The following is an 18410-nucleotide window of genomic DNA, read 5'->3' on the forward strand; positions in this document are numbered from 1 at the left end:
TTATTATTTATTTATAGCTCAGGAGCGGCAGATGGAAACTCCCATCCGCCGCTCCTGCTCACAGTAATTAGCGGTGGCAGGTGTCAGATGATGGGAGCAGTAGTCCCATCAGCTGACACCAGTGACTGGAGGTGAAGTTTACACCTCCGATCACAGCTGAGCGCTCATGCTGTCTTTTGACAGTGTTGGAACCCTGGCTCTCTGACCGGCGGGGACCAATGTGTGTGCATGAAATTTCTGAAATCTCATAGGCTTTGCTGGTACTGTAAAAAGCAGCTGAAAATTATCATCATAAACGCAGCAAAAACGCCCTGTCTGTACTTACCCCTAGGATGCCAAATTAATATCAAACACCTCATTTAGTGAAAGTGGAAGATCTGTTCATGATGGTTCTCCTGCAAACAGCACAGATGGTATTACCGGAGACTTCAGTCAGATCTGGTAACAGCAGAGCCTGGGGCTCCTCAGACTCTAAGGGACAATGTGTCCGGCTATATTAACTGACTCCTCTCTACTGCAATCAAAATTGTTCATTTTTTAGATCAAGGAAGTTTATAGACTCTTGTGACTGGGGCAGAAGACTAAGGGTAAGTTCACACAGGACTTTTTTGCTGCATATTTTTGCTGCGTATTTTTATGCTAATTTAGGTGCGTTTTTTTGGTGCGTATTTGGTGCATTTTTTGGGTAAGTTCACACAGGACTTTTTTGCTGCGTATTTTTGCTGCGTATTTTTGCTGCGTATTTTATGCCAATTTTCAGCTGCTTACAGATGCGTTTTTTGTGCAGTTTTGGTGCGTTTTTTTGTCTATTTGTGAATGATAATAAAGTTGAGTGACCCCAGTGGAGCTTAGCATCGCCTTCATCCCAGCGGGGGAACAATTTACGGCGAATTACATGCCATGCATCGGCCTTTTTTTGACGATCACTGTAGTTTGGGCAAGCTACATCCCAAATTACAGGCATTGCTTCCACCTTGGAAAAATAAATGAAAAAGTAATTACCAAATGAAAGATGAAATGAAGCCAACATTCATGACAAGGAAGATACAAACATACACATGCAGAACACATGAACATGTACATAACAGCACATGAGCATCGCAAAGTGTACCATTGCAAACAATCGGATAGATAGATATATCACAAATTAAAAAAAAATATTACCTCCATGATTAGTTGGGAAACATTAATGCTCATCCTCCTATACCAAGACATGGCTAACACCTCACTACCAGAAACTCCCTCACAATAGATCACAATCAGGACACCTCACAATGGCTCTTCACACCTCAGAATGGCTCACAATGGCTCTTCACACCTCACAATGGCTCTTCACACCTTACTACCAGAAACTCCCTCACAATAGATCACAATCAGGACACCTCACAATGGCTCTTCACACCTCACAATGGCTCACAATGGCTCTTCACACCTCACTAACCACACCCCTAAGCTCTTGGCTGTGAGATCCCTTCCTGCTGGCCATGATTTTTCTGCACAAAAAACGCAGCAAATAATGCTACATGCGTTTTTGCAGCGTTTTTTCCATCACCCATTCAAGTCAATGGGTGAAAAAACGCTGCAAAAACGCAGCAAAAACGCTGAAAGAAGTGACATGCCCTATGTCCAAAAAATGCAGCAAAGCAGAAAATACTGATCAAACAAAAACCCAATGTGTGTGCATGAGATTTCTGAAATCTCATAGGCTTTGCTGGTACTGTAAAAAGCAGCTGAAAATTAGCATAAAAAAACGCAGCAAAAATACGCAGCAAAAAAGTCCTGTGTGAACGTACCCTAACTCAAGCAGTACTAAGCAAGTTTCCTTTAGGCTACTTTCACACTAGCGTTAACTGCATTCCGTCACAATGCGTCGTTTTGCCGAAAAAACGCATCCTGCAAAAGTGTTTGCAGGATGCGTTTTTTCACCATTGATTAACATTAAGCGACGCATTGTGACGGATTGCCACACGTCGCACCCGTCGTGCGACGGATGCGTCGTGCAGTGGCGGACCGTCGGGAGCAAAAAACGTTGCTTGCAACGTTTTTTGCTCCGTCGTAAACGTCTTTTCCGACCGCGCATGCGCGGCTGGAACTCCGCCCCCACCTCCCCGCACCTCACAATGGGGCAGCGGATGCGCTGGAAAAATGCATCCGCTGCCCCCGTTGTGCGGCGGAGACAACGCTAGCGTCGGGAACGTCGGCCCGACGCACAGCGACGGGCCGAGCCCGACGCTAGTGTGAAAGTAGCCTTAGTCGTGGAAATGTGTGTTCAGTAAGCAGAGTTGCATGGTCATTGGAAGCAGCATTTTATGAGAGTACCACAATAGTGAGGGCCAGTAATCACCAGTGACTAGCTAATCCATCAGTCCATGGAAAGGCCACCTCCATGGTTTCATACAGAAGTGTCCTGAATTAGCGTACGTTACTCCTCAGTACGCTGAGACCATGTGCCTATGATGAGCTTTTGGTGCGTTTTTGACTGTGCGGATTTTTGCTGCAGCACCAGCAAAGTTGATGGAATTTCTAGGAATCTCATATTCACTTTGCTTTCTTTCTTTATGCTGTGTAAACTCACCTGCAGTGCTTATATTTCCAATCTGCAACATGTCAATTTCTCTTACGGGTACACTGAGTTTTCTGTGTGGAATTTCCCCGCAGACTTACATTAGATGCATGAAATTCACAGGTAAAAAACACACATTTTTAGTGCGTTAGTGTAGAAATATCTAAAAAATGTCTGTTATCAACACCTGAGAATGTGAAATATTAGAAAGTTTCAAAAACAAAGCAGCTTTATTTAAAGCATGACACACAAAGCAGAAGCAAAAAAATGCAGTGTCAAAACACGAGAACGCTGCGTCCAAGTGCGATAACGCATGTTAAAGGCACACAAAAACGCAATGAAAAAGCTCATGGAACTTAATTTACGTAAGAGATTCAGAAATTCTGCAACTTCAAAAACTTGCCATATACTCATTGTGGGAACGTAGCCTTAGGGAACTGTATTAGCAATACATGCATCCATTCACTGTCACCTGTTACATGGCGAAAAGAGCAGCTGTTCATTATTCTTCACGTTCCTCATTGTTGTTTCTCATTGTTTTCTTTTCTCATGTGTTCTCACATTATATTTCTATAAAGATGACATTTCTCTGTTGGTTTTCTTTTTTCATGTTGTGTATTGTTCTGGTGTCTGTCTCTTCCTTTTTTCCATCGAAGCGATGGACTAAGGCATGCGATGGACTAAGGCATGCTGACTGTGGCTTCTTGCATGTGCGGCTTTTCTAGCTTGTATTCTGAGTCTGTGAAAAAACTGCGCTCCTCTCACTTAAGTAAGTCAACTCCCGACAATAACACATGATACTTTAACCCTTGTTTAAAGAGAATTTGATAGCTCTTTCTACCACCCAAACTAAATACAAATGTGTGTAGGTTATAACACTGCAAATTACTCCATAGCTTTAGGTTCAAAGACCACAATTGGAACCTTTGCTGAAGGGGTTATCCGTTCTAAAATGAAAAGTTTGCAGTCACAAATGTGTTAAGCGAGGCTGCGCCCACTAGGCTGGTTCTGCCTGGGAGTATGCGTTTTGCAATCCTGATCACCATTCCCCTGGCAGAGAACGGCAAATCTTTGCAGTGCACGGTGTTTGTGCTGGGAAGATTCACAAGTCTGCAGTCGCACAGAGTGACAGCAGACTCTTCATTTTAGACTGGCGAACTCCTTTACACTTAAAAACTGCTCTGTTGCACAGAAATCGCCTGTAGACGTGGCATGCAAATGAGGTTGGTAGTGCTGTAGATGGGACGGACTTTCTATTCTTGGTTTCATTCTTGGCTTCGGAGCTCATTCACACGTCAGTCATTTTTTTTTGTATGCAAAAAGAGTTCATCGGTGTTCTCGATCAGATCAGAGTATCGTAAGCGTTTTGGTCAGGGTGTCAGTTTTTACTATCACTTTCATCATTTTTTTCTCATATATACTATATATATATATATATATATATATATGTCAAAGGAAAAAAAAGAGGAAATGCGGCACTCACCCAGATGAATTGCGAATCAAAGTCCTTTATTCATCATAACATGACAACGGACATAGCAAGGAGAGGTGGCTGGGAGAGATCAGCAGTGCGGGGAGAAAGAACAGGACTACGATCGTTTCGCGCTTGTGCGCTTCCACGGGTCCAGGGTTACACCACCTGCTGCGTTAACACCTAGTGCCGTTCATATTCTGTGCTTTTGATATATATATATATATATACTCAAACTTTTATAAAGTAGTCCATGAAAAATGGACAGCACACCGATTGCATCCAACTGTTTTGATTGACCACTTTGTCCAAGAAAAAAAATCAAACGTGAGCTACCCCGTAGACTATCATAGATTCAAGTGCTATCCGTGAAAAAAAAAAAAACATGGATAGCAGTCATACATGAAAAACTGATGCCTAAACAAGGCCTAAGGCTGGTTTCACACTTGCGTTTTTGAACGCATGCGTTTTTTTAAAAAAACGCATGGTGCAAAAACGCATGTAAACGCATGTAAACGCTGCGTTTTTTTGACGCATGCGTTAAACGCGTGTGTCCAAAAAACGCAGCGTTTACACGCGTTTACATGCGTTTTTGCATGCGTTTGCGTTTTTTTAACATTTTTCCAAAAAAAAAAAAAAAACCCCAGACACAACCAATGGGAATAGAGAGGGCGTATATGATTGTCTCTCAATATATTGACCCTAGGGGAACAGAAATTTTCAGAGCTTGCTACTGTTTCCGGTGTCACGATGGATCTTTCTATGGATAACTTTTATTTCAAACTGGAGTTCAGCTTCAAGATTTTCATTGCCTGTGTTTTTGCTTGGGAGCAAGACCGAAACCGCCAAAGATGGAGAAGGAGACAGCGTCGGCGTTTTTGGAGGCACCCCATCATTGAAGTGCGTGAGAGCCGTGGAGCATATCACACGCTCTATGCGGAGCTGAATGCCAACCCGGAGAAATTCCAGGATTATACCAGAATGTCTCAAGATTCTTTCCGGGATTTACTGGCTCGTGTTGAAGGATCCATAAGGCGACAGGACACACGGCTCCGTAGAGCGATTCCACCTGAGGAACGTCTGTTAGTGACATTACGGTACGTTCCTAAACTAAACCAATGACCGTCAACTTTGTTGTTATGACATGTTTTCTATGTTTTTTTTTTTTTATTATTTATTTTTTTTTAAAACACACCATTAGAACCGATTTTTAATTTTTTTTGTTTTTGTTTCTTTTTCTTCTAGATTTCTTGCCACAGGAGAGAGTTTATCTTCCCTGCACTTCCAATATCGCCTTGGAATCTCAACCCTCTCCGGAATTGTTGTGGACACCTGTCGTGCGTTATGGAATGCACTCCGTGAGGAGTTTATACCCGTACCCACCGTGGACATGTGGCGGGAAATTTCAACTACATTTTTGAACGTGTGTGATTTCCCAAACTGTTTAGGGGCGGTGGATGGAAAGCACATCCGCATTGTCAAACCGGCCAGAACCGGATCTGAGTTTTATAATTATAAAAAATATTTTTCGGTAGTGCTTATGGCAATAGCGGATGCGGAGTGTCGCTTCATCGCCGTGGATATTGGAGCTTTTGGCCGTGGCAATGATTCCCAAACCTTCAAGAGCTCGGATATGGGCCGTCGGTTGTATGGCAACAATTTTAATTTTCCCCCTCCACAGCCTCTCCCCAACACTCAAGGCCCACCGCTGCCATTTGTTATGGTTGGGGATGAGGCCTTCCAAATGTGTGAAAATCTCCTGAAGCCCTATTCTAGTAGGGACTTGGACCACACTAGAAGAATATTCAACTACAGACTGACCAGGGCCAGAAGAACCGTAGAGTGCAGCTTTGGCATTCTTGTTGCTAAATGGCGCATTCTTGCAACAGCCATCAATCTAAAAGTGGAAACAGTGGACGAGGTGGTCAAAGCCTGTGTGGTGCTACACAATTATATAATGGCTAAGGAGCGACCCCACATTGAACTTGATGAACCTGTTGCACACCCATTGCCTGATTTTCAGCATCACCCGATGCGGTCAACTGCAGCCGTTGGTCTTATGCGGGACCAATTTGCGGCCTATTTTGTGTCCGATATTGGACGTGTGTCATGGCAGGACAATGTTGTTTAAATGTCCTGTTGTATGTTTATGTTTACCAATTATTAAACACTGATAAACATTTTTCTAATTAATAAACTTTTTTGTGTTCACCATGTCTAATATCTTTTTCCTGTCTAAACAAAGGTTGACCAAAGATGGGCAGTAGATATGTATATCATATTTTGTAATCCAAAACCAGGAGTGGGTGATAGTTGTTGAGGTAATAAATTTTAAATTTTTCATCGTAATTTACCTATGTTGCACTCCCTATTTTGGTTTTCAAAGAATGATATAAACCACGGGCCCCATACTTATAATAATGGTACAAAATTTTTAATTATTTTTATTTATTAATTCTAATATTGTTGACGTCATTGCGTCAAGACTGTCACGGTCTCTATATCCATCAAGTCAAGTGTAAGCAATAATAAATTCATGATAAACATATACATGATCATGAATTCACAATTTCTTACACCTGGCCTGGTGAGCATAGATATGTAGAGTGTGAGAACACTTGTCCCATCTGTTTGACAACCATTGTCACATAATGAGCTATATAGAATATGGTGAATATACAAGGCAGTAATCAACTTAATCGGTCAGGTATATATTTTGACATATGACCGTTTCAGTTAATTTCTGAACTTGATTTCCACCATTTTCTCTTTGTACAGTGACACTACACTAGGTACAAAAATAAAAGAGTATGGAAATAAATACTATTTTTTTGGCCAACTCATATCTGTATACTAAAGAAACACATATAGATGTTGTCTTGTATTTTATACTACTGGAGATATGTGTAGGCCAAAAGAATAAGTGTGTGATGAAGTTTATTGGTGTGTATTGAGAGAGGTGATAGACACAATAAACCAAACATAATTTTTTCAAATAAACTTTTTTTTTATTGAGGAAAAAAAAAACAAATTTATTTTTTGGTACCGCGCCGGGTTGAACCACGCCGGCTTGGGGTTGAGTAACGTAACTGGGGGGTATTCAGAACTGAAGCCTGGCTCACCATGGAGGGGGCAGAGGTGGCAGGAGAATGGGCAACAAAACTTGAAGGGTCTGGAAGTTCGGGGATGGGGCTTAAAACATGAGGGGCTTGAGACACACTGGAATGTTGAGACACATCGGTAGGTGATGGGGGAGGAATAATCAAAGTTTTTTGTTTTTTATGCGTTTTGCCAGTTTTACGTTGGGTTTTCCGGGTTGGGGGAAGTCTTCTTGGGCTATGTTGTACAGTGTGGGCGGGAGACACGTTAGGACCCGGCTCCACACAGTCAGTCTCCATTGTGGAGCGCTCGGCAATGTCTGAGTCCAATGGGGGGAAAGATAAACTCACGCCTGGGTCCTGGTGCCTCGTTGGGGGTGGGGAAACAAAAACCCTTCCAGGATCCTGGTGCCTCGTTGGGGGGGGGGGGGAAACAAATCCCATAACAGTGTCCTGCTGCATTGCTGGTGGGGGGGAACATAAAGCCATGGATGTGTCCTGCTGCATCAGGGTGGGTCCTGCCTGGAAAGGTATGGCTTGGTCGTGCTGCATCATGGGGGGCCCGGTGCGATACGCCATGGATGGGTCCTGCTGCATCGGGGGGTGTCCTGCCAGGAAAGCAACGCCTCGGTCCTGCTGCATCGGGGTGGGTCCGGTCCGGTATGCAACGCCTCGGTCCTGCTGCATCGGGGTGGGTCCGGTCCGGTATGCAACGCCTCGGTCCTGCTGCATCGGGGTGGGTCCGGTCCGGTATGCCAGGCCTCGGTCCTGCTGCATCTGGGGTGGGCCGGTCCGATATTGCATGGATGGGTCCTGCTGCATCGGGAGGGTGCCGGCCCGATAAGCCATGCCAGGGTCCTGCGTCCTCGTGGTGTCAGCGGAGGAGGTCCAAGCCGGAGCAGCGGTCGTCACGGTGGTGGCGGTGGGATGTCCAACAGCACTCGTCATCGTGTTGGCGCTGTAGTGGAGTACACCTGTAGAGGGAATAGAGGTGGCCGTGCAGTGGTATGCAGCAGAGGTAGGAATAGTGTTTACTTGTGACAGTGACGGCACAGTTGGATAGGCCGCCACATTACGACTCTGACTCTGCTGCATAGCCTGCACAAAAGCAACATTGCAGGCCTGCATCACACTCAGCTGGAGATCAGGGCTAAGGTGTTCCGACATGCCCTCTAGGATTTGATTGAAAAAATGCTGAGCTGGCTTATTGAGGTCGGCTTTCAATTGATCAACGCTTTTGGCGACATCCTGGATGCGGCAATTTAAGAGATTATGGTTCGCATCCATTCTGTCACCTAAAGCCTTGATAGCATCATGTAAAACCGAGCTCAAGTGTAAAAACTCGGGCATGAGGGACCTATCCGAAGCCCTCTGTCGCTGCCGGGATGAGCCCGCCAAAATGGGTGCAGCGAAAGAGGACTGCGAAAGGGGAAGACCTGATGGGCCAGCCCCCTGGTCTCCAGTGAGTGTGGAAGACCCACCTGGTGCTGCGCTGCTGGATGGCTGGGACGGGTCCGTGGCTTCCGGCTGAAGGACCGCTCCAGCACCTGTGGCGACAGTCGTGCAGTGTGTGCTGTGAAAAAACAAAACAGAAAATTAATACCAAACTACAACAAGACGGTACATCCTGTGGAATTAAAAGTGACAGATTATGTCAATGCAATACAACCGGAGGCATGTGAGAAATACTTACGTTCTCATGAGAAGGACCGGTCTCAGGAAGGCCAACACACGGTGGTATTTGTAGAGCCGGTGCCTTGCTCCGGAACCACTAGCTGCACTCTTCTCTGCACGTAGGTCACAGTTGAAGCGGTCCTTCATGGAACGCCAACGTGTCCTTACTTTTTCCACTGTGAAATAACAATAAAATATAATGGTCAGAATAAGAACTTTTGGCCGTGCTCTTGTGACTGTGTGTGATGACAGAAACTACGAAAAGTTTCTTTCATCACACACAGTCAAGAGAGCATGGCCAAGGTCTGTTGCTTCACACTACCGTGCAATACTTACCAAATGCATTACGGACCCGTGGCGTGGAATTCTCCCAGCCATCCCACAACGCTTGGGCCACCTCACTCCACAAACGACGGAGAACACTATTGACGGCGTGCTGTTTATCCCGGCTGTCCCACAACGGGACTCGCTCCTGGACCAGACTGATCAGCAGGTCATTATCAATCCGGTCGTCGTCCCGTTGTGAAACCTAAAATTAAAACAAAATCATTTAAGTTTGCTCAACCACATTTGTAAAAAATAAGACACGAAGATGAGAAAGGGCAGGAATATGAAAGACAACTTTCAGAAAAGGATGATATAAGAAATATGTATAGAAAAACAAGGGTACAGAAAGGAAGTTAAAAGAATATTACAATAAGGACAGTCTGCCTGGTATACATACCCGCTGCCGTCTTCCACCTGGACCTTGACTCCGCTGCTCAGTACCTCTCTGTCCCTCTGTTGAAGTGCTCTATAAAATTAAAAAAAAAAAATTGCCTCATGTGTCGATGTGACAGTCAATACTTACCAAGCTGACGTACAAAAAACATACCTCGCTCACGTGATCCACTTCTGATTGACGTGGCTGGAACTCCTCATCAGACGAGGAAACCGGAGAAGACATTCTGATGCGTGTTGAAAGAAAAAAAATAGAAGAAATTAGGAGATGTAGATCCAAAAAATTGAAAATGAATGCATTGGCTAGGATATACTCACATTGCTCTGTGTCTTGTCCAAGAATGCGTCCGGGCAGGGTGCTGTCTTCTTTGGAGTCTGATGAGAAGTGACCAGAAACTTCCCCCCACCTTCCCTTTATAACCTTGCTGCTATGGGAGAGTCTTATCAGTGTCTAGACATCTTTATCTACAGTTAATTCAGTGGTGCCAAAAAAAACGCATGCGTCAAAAAAACGCATGCAAACGCATGCAAACGCATGTCAAAAAAAACGCATGCGTCTCCATTGACTCCAATGCATTTTTTTTGTCCAAAAAAAACGCATGTAAACGCATGCGTTTTTTTAGGAAAAAAAAACGCCCCTCAAAATACTACAAGTTGCATTTTATAAAATGAACGCATGCAGTTAAAAAACGCATGCGTTCACAAACGCATGCAAACGCGTACACCAAAAAACGCATGCGTTTTCAATGTTAAATATAGGGGAAAAAAACGCATGCGTTTTTTTTGTAAAAAACGCAGCGTTCAAAAACGCAAGTGTGAAAGCAGCCTAACCCCCCTGTCTACTAGGCAATTTATATGTTGCTGCAGTGCTATATAAGGCCTCATTTAGCATACTGATGTACTTCAGTGTGTCTGTTTTTACCATCCGTGTCATCCGTGTCTGTTTTTACCATCAATGTGTCATCCGTGTCCGTTTTTACCATCAGTGTCTGTTTTTACCATCAGTGTGTCATCTGTGTGTCTTTTACCATCCGTGTGTCCGTTTTTACCATCAGTGTCTGTTTTTACCATTAATGCGTCATCTGTGTCCGTTTTTACCATCAGTGTCCTTTTTTACCATCTATGTGTCATCAGTGTGTCCGGTCTTTTTCTGTTTTTACCATCAGTGTGTCATCCGTGTCTGTTTTTACCATCCGTGTGTCCGTTTTTACCATCAGTGTGTCATCCATGTGTCCGTTTTTACCATCAGTGTATTGTCCGTGTTTACCATCAGTGTCTGTTTTTACCATCAGTGTGTCATCAGTGTTTTTCTGGTATGGAGAAAGAAGTAAATTACAAAGCTTCTTCTATATTTTGCAATGTTAAATACAGATGGCACATTGATGCTGTACGCGTTTTTCACAATCCCATAGACTTGTATTGGCCCTCGTCATTCGTGCTGCGGGATAATAGGTGGACAAGTCTCTGTGTGTTTTGTAAGGACACATGGCCCGTTAAAAGCACTGACACTTGAACAACAGCATAGATTATAATGGGTACGCACTGTATTCGTAAAAAAGAACTTGCTACAATACTGGCATCTGAATGAGGTTTCACAGTCACCTGGTGCAGGGCAGAGTTGGGCTAAGAATGGAGCCTTGAGGTGAGGCATAGAAAGTCCTCTGTTCCGCCCTGAACACTTCCAGCTTTATTTGCATATCACTTCTAAAGTTGATTTTTCTACAACAAAGCAGATCTTTTATTAATAAATGTTTCACTTGTGATCATAGGACCTGCATACGTGTAATCTGTTTGAGGGGTTAGGATGGGCTAATAGATTCCCTTTTTTAAAATATACTTTGTAATGTTATACAAGTGATATGAGCATCAATACATAACTTTGCCTCAATTTCACTTCATAATTTGTTTAACCCTATAAATGAAGATATTTTATGATGCAATCCTTTATCGTTTTTTTTCAGGAACATACCGTTCACAGCCTTCTGACTACCTGCTTGCTGGGGGCAGCGTGCTCCTGTAGTTTGGCAGATTGGATCAGCAGCATGGTCGTGAACCTGGCCCAAACTGTGCTCTCTTCCATATTCCAACCAGAGGCAGCTTGGTCTCTGGAGCAAAGGGATGCAGAAAGCGGCCAGGTTCAGAGCAGCGCTTGCAAGCTTTAAAGTATAGAGCATGCAAGTTCTCCTTGCCTAAGAAACCGGCTACCTCTAATAGACTTCAGAGGTGACCGGTAACCTAGGCAATAAGCTGAACACAATCTCTCCGTTGTTGAGAATGGAGAGGAGCTGTAAATTACTAAGTTACTTGTTTTAACAAGCACCTTGCACGTTATGTATTTATTAATATGAACGAACCCCTTTAATTATGTCATGATCTTATAATAAACCAAAAGAAAAATGGACACCAAAGCTAAAAGTAACAATTTATTGAGAACCATAAAACAGTACAAAACTACACAAATGAAGTAAGTATATGATAAGAAAGAAAAATTATATAGTAGAAAGGCAACACTAGTGCCGCATACGTATATATCCTGCTAAGGGACAGAGTAAAAAGAGGGGGAGGTGTACCACAACAAGATATGCAATAAGTATATAGTAATACTATAAAATATTTAATGGTAACACACAGCCAATGAAATATCTGACAGCAATAAAGTAATTGCTCATAAATAGAAAGCAGGTATAGGGGAACAGTGGGTGTGCATGTAAGTCAAAAAGGTAGATAAAGTGCCTCATGCAAAATATAATGTGGCGAGAGAGCCCTATATATCAATATTGATCTCAGCACATATGTGCAAATATACCAGGGAAAATCCCATAAACATAAAAAAATAGAGCCATGTTATACTTACAAGAATGGAGAAAATGTATGCACACGCAGAGTCCCACCCTGTGGCCGTACGCGGAAAGAGGAGCCCCGACGCGCGTTTCGCAAATATTGCTTCCTCGGGGGGCGCTAGACTTGTTTGAAGGTACATGGAAAAAGAAAAATATTTTTGTAGTGCGCAGCTATAAAATAAAGTAATATATTAGGTTCTGTCCTGTCTTGTTTCAAAAGTTTGCAGACAATTTGTGACTGCATACTACCAAATTGTGACAGTAACACTTAAAGATATGAGACTTCTCAGTAAGGGGCAAAAAAGCATTATGTATGTATGTATACACGGTGTGTATGTGTGTGTGTGTGTGTGTGTATATATATATATATATATATACCGTATATATATATATATATATATATATATATATATATATATATATATATATATGTATATATATATATATATATATATATATATATATATATATAATACATTCATACATGAACAGTATCACTGTAGGTCAGGGACAGGGATACAAATACAGGGGATAGAAGTTGGGTACATTCGGTCAATATCATGTGTAATACACTGTATGATCCATATGAGATAATTACAGTAAGGACAATAACACATCATATCACAAAGTGTGGACTGGGAGTGGTGGGTTCCTGTCTTGCACATATGTGGTTTTTTTATATATATATTGTTAACAGAAATTGTATAATGTAGGCTGCTGGTGTGGTTCATTTACACTCCATTCAGTATTATCTTGACATCATCCTGAGCTGCTATTCTTATCACATGATGTGTTCCTGCGTTGCCTACTACTATCTGGGCTTCTCCTACTATATGCCACATCATCTGATTTCAATTGGACACGATGTCCCAACGTTGTGATATGATGTGTTATTGTACTTAATTGATCTCATATGGATTCTACCGTGTATTACACATGATCTTACCCAGGTGTACCCACTTTGTTTTCTCTGCATTTGTATCCCCCTTTTCTTTGACCTTCCGTGATACTGTTCTTATATGTATATTTCAATCTGTAATAAAAATGTTTTTAGCCTTTTACTAAGAAGTCTCATATCTTTAAGTGGTGTTGTTCGTTTTATGCTTCTATGGCTGTACTGGTTGTGGATTGAGGAATGTGTAGTCAAATTATGACTGTGAAATGTGCACGTGACGGGTGGTCACATGGCTGCATGTGTGTGATTTGCATACTGACGGTAATGCTAATCCAACTTCACTAACTTCACTTCTATTGAGAGAACCTGAACATGCCTACTTAGCACATGACTACAAGTAAGCAAATTGCATATATGCGGCTACGTGACCACCTGCTTACACTGGTAAATTGACAGCTGGCGCATCTCATACTGTCATGATTCTACAGTCACATACAGTGATTGCAGTCTTTTGGCCAAAGCCTGGACAACTCCTTTAGTATTACTAGATTAAGGGGGAAAGGTGTTTTGTTTTTTTAAAGTTTTGCATTGAAATATATCTATCGTAGTACCAGTGCACTTGCAACAATTAGAGCTTTAATGGTGTTGTGCGCAACTCGGGACAACCCGTTGTCAAATGCTGTATTCACCCTTAAAAAAAAAAAAATGAATAAAAAAATTAGATTCTCTCCTCCCGCCCCAGAATAGTTTCAGCAAAGGCAGCTCCTAGATTTCACAATGGTTTATTTTCTGATGGTCTATTCCCTCTTACTGTACTGCATCATGGCTGCTTTCATATTATTGGTAAAGGACTACATGTACAGGTACAGATACCAAACAACCAATTGTTTCGAGATAACAATCATATCACATGTAAATTGGTGGTCCACTACTCTGACAACCCATTCTCAATCCCTTTGTTTCACCCCCAGTAAAATAACACCTAAAAACTCACCTCTGGTGCCGGCGCTATTCCAAATGTGTTGGCAATGGCTCTCCCCTGGGATTGCCTGACAATGTCACTGTGGTCAGTCAGCACTGGTTTCACTCTCCCCGCCTTCGGACAAATCAAGACATCTGGAGCAGGTCAGAGAGCAGCAGTTCTCCCTTCCTCCATATGCCAATTACGTCCATAGGAGGGAAGAGTGAAGCCAACGCTGATTGGCAGTAGTGATCGCTTGACATAACTGTCACATAAACCCCAGGGAGAGCCAATGACAACGCCACTGGAATGACACCAGCAACTTGTGGGAGTTTGTTCACATTCTTACAGGGGCATTTATTGTAAAAGGTTAAAAAGCTGTGTAAGACCATGTTCACACATTCAGTATTTGGTCAGTATTTTACCTCAGTATTTGTAAGCCAAAACCAGGAGTGGGCGATAAATACAGAAGTGATGACATGTTTCTATTATACTTTTCCTCTTATTGTTCCTCTCCTGGTTTTGGCATATAAATACTGATGTAAAATACTGACCAAATACTGAATGTGTGAATGTGGTCTAAGAGTAAAGATAATTTGGATGCTTGCCTGAGTAAAATGAGATGAGCCGGTATGTGTAGGATCAGTGGTCATGTCTGTTAACACACTAGATGCATACGTTTAACCCCTTAGTGGACTGTGATATGCTTTAACGCAGGGGTGGGGAACCTCAGGCCCCAGGGCCATTTATGGCCCTCGATGACCTTTTATCAGGCCCCTGAGCAGATTCTCAGGGACCGCATTCTTGGGCAAGGAGCTGTATTTTGATTGCCACCAGCTCATTAATTTCTTCTTGCTCTGTTAGCACACACACGCAGTGTTCACTACTGAACACTGAAGGGCATGCAATGAAAGATTACGTCCTGACACCAGTGCCAGAATCAGGATGTACTTTGTGGGCAGAGTTTGTACGGCCCCCGAAGGATGGTATAAATATCCAAATGGCCCTTGGCAGAAAAAAGATTCCCCAACCCTGCTTTAACGGGTCATTAACAAGCTTTATTTTGCGGTTTCTAGTGATGAGCGAGTGTACTCGTTGCTCGGGTTTTCCCGAGCACGCTCGGGTGACCTCCGAGTATTGGTTATTGCTCAGAGATATAGTTTTCATCGCCTCAGTTGCATGATTTACGGCTTCCAGATACGCTGAATACGTGTGAGGAATGCCTGTTTGTTAGGGAATTCCCACATGTATTCAGCTTATCTGGAAACTGTAAATCAAGCAACGGAGGCGATGAAAACTATATCTCCGAGCAATAACAAATACTCGGAGGTCACCCGAGCGTGCTCGGGAAAACCCGAGCAATGAGTATATTAGCTCATCACTAGCGGTTTCACCTTTTTTACAGCAGGGCTGTAAAGTATGGTCATGCTGCAGGCATTGATAAAATCTTCATGCCGCCGCTGTTAACTTGCAGTCAGTGATTTTTTTCCCAAGGCAGGGCGAATGTCCCAGTTACTCCAAGTATATAAGTCCAACAAAGAAAAGTGTGCTCGGAAAGTAATTTATACAAATACTAATCTTTTACCAGTAAAAATTTAGAATTCTAAAAAGGAAGTTTGAGAGGAAATAAATGAAAAATCAGGCATAGCAGCAACAGATATACAGATACTGGGTAAGCATCAAGCAGGGTAAAAAAAATATAGAAATATTTTATTATAGTAAATGGGTCACGTGAAGAGTACCATAATGAACACCCAGATATGAAGAAATAGCAATAATAAGTATAATGAATCATGATAATGGGTATGAGAGAAGGCACTAATCAGAGGTATTTAAAAACAATAGAGATGGAAAGGAAGAAAGTGCCAACGCTATCATAATATCTACTACATAATTGTCTAAGGGTCACTTCCATCTGTCTTTCCTTCTGTCTGTCTCTTTCTGTCACGGATATTCATTGGTCGCGGCCTCTGTCTGTCATGGAATCCAAGTCGCTGATTGGTCTCGGCAGCTGCCTGTCATGGCTGCCGCGACCAATCAGCGACGGGCACAGTCTGATTAGTCCCTCCCCTACTCCCCTGCAGTCACTGCCCGGGGCCCGCTCCATAGTCCCCTTCCCCTCCAGTCACCGCTCACATAGGGTTAATGGCGGCGGTAACGGGCTGCGGTGTAACGCACTCCATTACCTCTGCTATTAACCCTGTGTGTCCCCAAGTATTTACTATTGACGCTGCCTATGCAGAATCAATAGTAAAAATATGTCATGTTAAAAATAATAATAAAAAAAAAAACCTGCTATACTCACCATCCGCCGCCTTTCGCGCTCCTAGCGGTGCTACGGTGACCGCTCCATGCAAGCGGCAGGTTCCGGTCCCAAGGATGGTCTGCCAGAAGAACCTTCCATGACGTCACAGGCCCTGCAAGAAGGACCTTCCATGACGTCGCTGTCACATGACCGTTACGTCATGGAAGGTCCTTCTGGCAGACCATCCTGGGACCGGAAGCTCGCGACGCGATCACAGGTCCTGCGTGAGAAGGACCTGCCATGACGTCACGGTCATGTGACCGCGACGTCATCGCACCCTGGGACTGGAAGCTGACGTTTGCACCGCGCACAGGGCCAGGACTTCAACGGGCCTTCGGAGGGTGAGTATGTGTTTATTTTTTTATTTTAACTCTGTATATTACGTGGCTCTGTGCTGTATGCTCCGTTGCTGTGCAATATACTACGTGGCTGGGCAATATACTATGTACGTGGCTGGGCAATATACTACGTCACTGGGCAATATACTACGTGGGCTGTGCTGTATACTACGTCACTGGGCAATATACTACGTGGCTCTGTGCAATATATTACGTGGCTCTGTGCTGTATACTCCGTCGCTGTGCAATATACTATGTACGTGGCTGGGCAATATACTATGTGACTGGGAAATATACTACGTAACTGGGCTGTGCAATATACTACGTGGCTGGGCAATATACTACGTGGGCTGTGCTGTATACTACGTGGCTGTGCAATATACTACGTGACTGGGCAATATACTACGTGACTGGGCAATATACTACGTGGCTGGGCAATATACTACGTGGACATGCATATTCTAGAATACCTGATGCGTTAGAACCGGGCTACCATCTAGTCCTAACATAAGAAGCATATGAATAAATATAAGATTCAGTAATATAAAAGTTTAAGAGGGACCCCTGATGAAGCATTGGTGAAACAAGCGTAGGGTGTGGTGGGGAGCGTCTTTGCACTTTGTCCACTATTTATCCTCTCAAAAGTTTGCTTTACTGCTTCTTTGTTCGTATGCTTGTTAGCATCTTACAAGTATTGGCACTTTCTTCCTTTCCATTTCTATTTTTTTCAAATACCTCTGTTTAGTTCCTGTCCTCATAATCATTATCTTGATTCAGGATACTGATCATTACTATTTCTTCATACCTGGGTGTTCATTAAGGTACTCTTCACGCGTTTATATATATTTATTTACCTTCTTGATGCTCAGCTACCATCTATTTATATCGTCTCAAACTTCCTTTTTATCATGCTAAATTTCATTAATAAAGATTTGTGTCCTTTTTATTAAATACATTCCCAGCATGGTTTTCTATGTCGGTCTTCTGACCATGCAGCACGGGGTGAGGCTCTAATAGGTCTCTCATAGCTGTAAGTTTTGTGCTGAAACAATCACAGTGGTCACAGCTCCGCTAAGGCCAGGTTCACACTAATACAGTGATCTCCGCTGCTAAAAATTACGTCAGTGGTTTCTGTTGGAATCGCTGAAAACAGGACGCTGTCGAGAACCCTGCCCGAGCCCCAACAGAGCAATTGTGCTATGTAGTCGTGCCTATCTGAAAAATACTGCCAGGATAGCGGCCAAACAGTTACCCCATCAGTTTAATCGAAGTGAATGTCTTTCAGATTTCCCATCCGAATCCTGTTTTTCAGGGCTTCCCACAGAAATCCAGATATAGTGCTCAGTGGACATCACTGTGTAAGTGTGAACCTAGCCCAATAGTGAAAAAACAGCTGTGCTCTACTGCAGCTCCCCATTTATACTCTCGATTATATTTTTTTTTTTCTTTCAAAATCCTAACAAGGGTTAAGGTCTATCTCAGCCATTAGGCCTACAGAAAAATTAAATAAACCTAAAAAGTTATGGATTATATTATAATTCTCAG

General features: G+C 43.0%; 2 protein-coding genes across 7 annotated transcripts in view; one reads left to right on the forward strand and one right to left on the reverse strand.

Annotated features, from left to right (window-relative positions):
* Positions 1 to 18410, forward strand: part of STXBP5 (syntaxin binding protein 5) — a 533536-nt gene that overhangs the window by 460705 nt on the left and 54421 nt on the right. The window lies entirely within an intron of this gene.
* LOC143808919 (uncharacterized) lies at positions 6771 to 9887 on the reverse strand. Its single transcript, XM_077292098.1, has 6 exons — positions 9681 to 9887; positions 9531 to 9599; positions 9143 to 9335; positions 8826 to 8982; positions 7382 to 8705; positions 6771 to 6782 (listed from the first exon to the last, which is right to left on the reverse strand). Exons 1-6 carry the CDS (start codon positions 9750 to 9752, stop codon positions 6771 to 6773), a joined length of 1827 nt encoding a protein of 608 aa, XP_077148213.1. The 5' UTR covers positions 9753 to 9887.

Source organism: Ranitomeya variabilis, chromosome 2 (assembly GCF_051348905.1).
Source record: "Ranitomeya variabilis isolate aRanVar5 chromosome 2, aRanVar5.hap1, whole genome shotgun sequence".
Lineage (NCBI taxonomy): Eukaryota > Metazoa > Chordata > Amphibia > Anura > Dendrobatidae > Ranitomeya > Ranitomeya variabilis.

What these genes read in the sequence shown, in the direction of transcription:
- LOC143808919 (XM_077292098.1), bottom strand. Translation starts at nt 9,752, where the DNA reads ATGTCTTCTCCGGTTTCCTCGTCTGATGAGGAGTTCCAGCCACGTCAA. An exon ending in ACGGGTCCGTAATGCATTTG is followed by an intron (nt 8,983 to 9,142) that starts GTAAGTATTGCA and finishes GTTATTTCACAG; the next exon opens with TGGAAAAAGTAAGGACACGT. An exon ending in CCGGTCCTTCTCATGAGAAC is followed by an intron (nt 8,706 to 8,825) that starts GTAAGTATTTCT and finishes GTTTTTTCACAG; the next exon opens with CACACACTGCACGACTGTCG.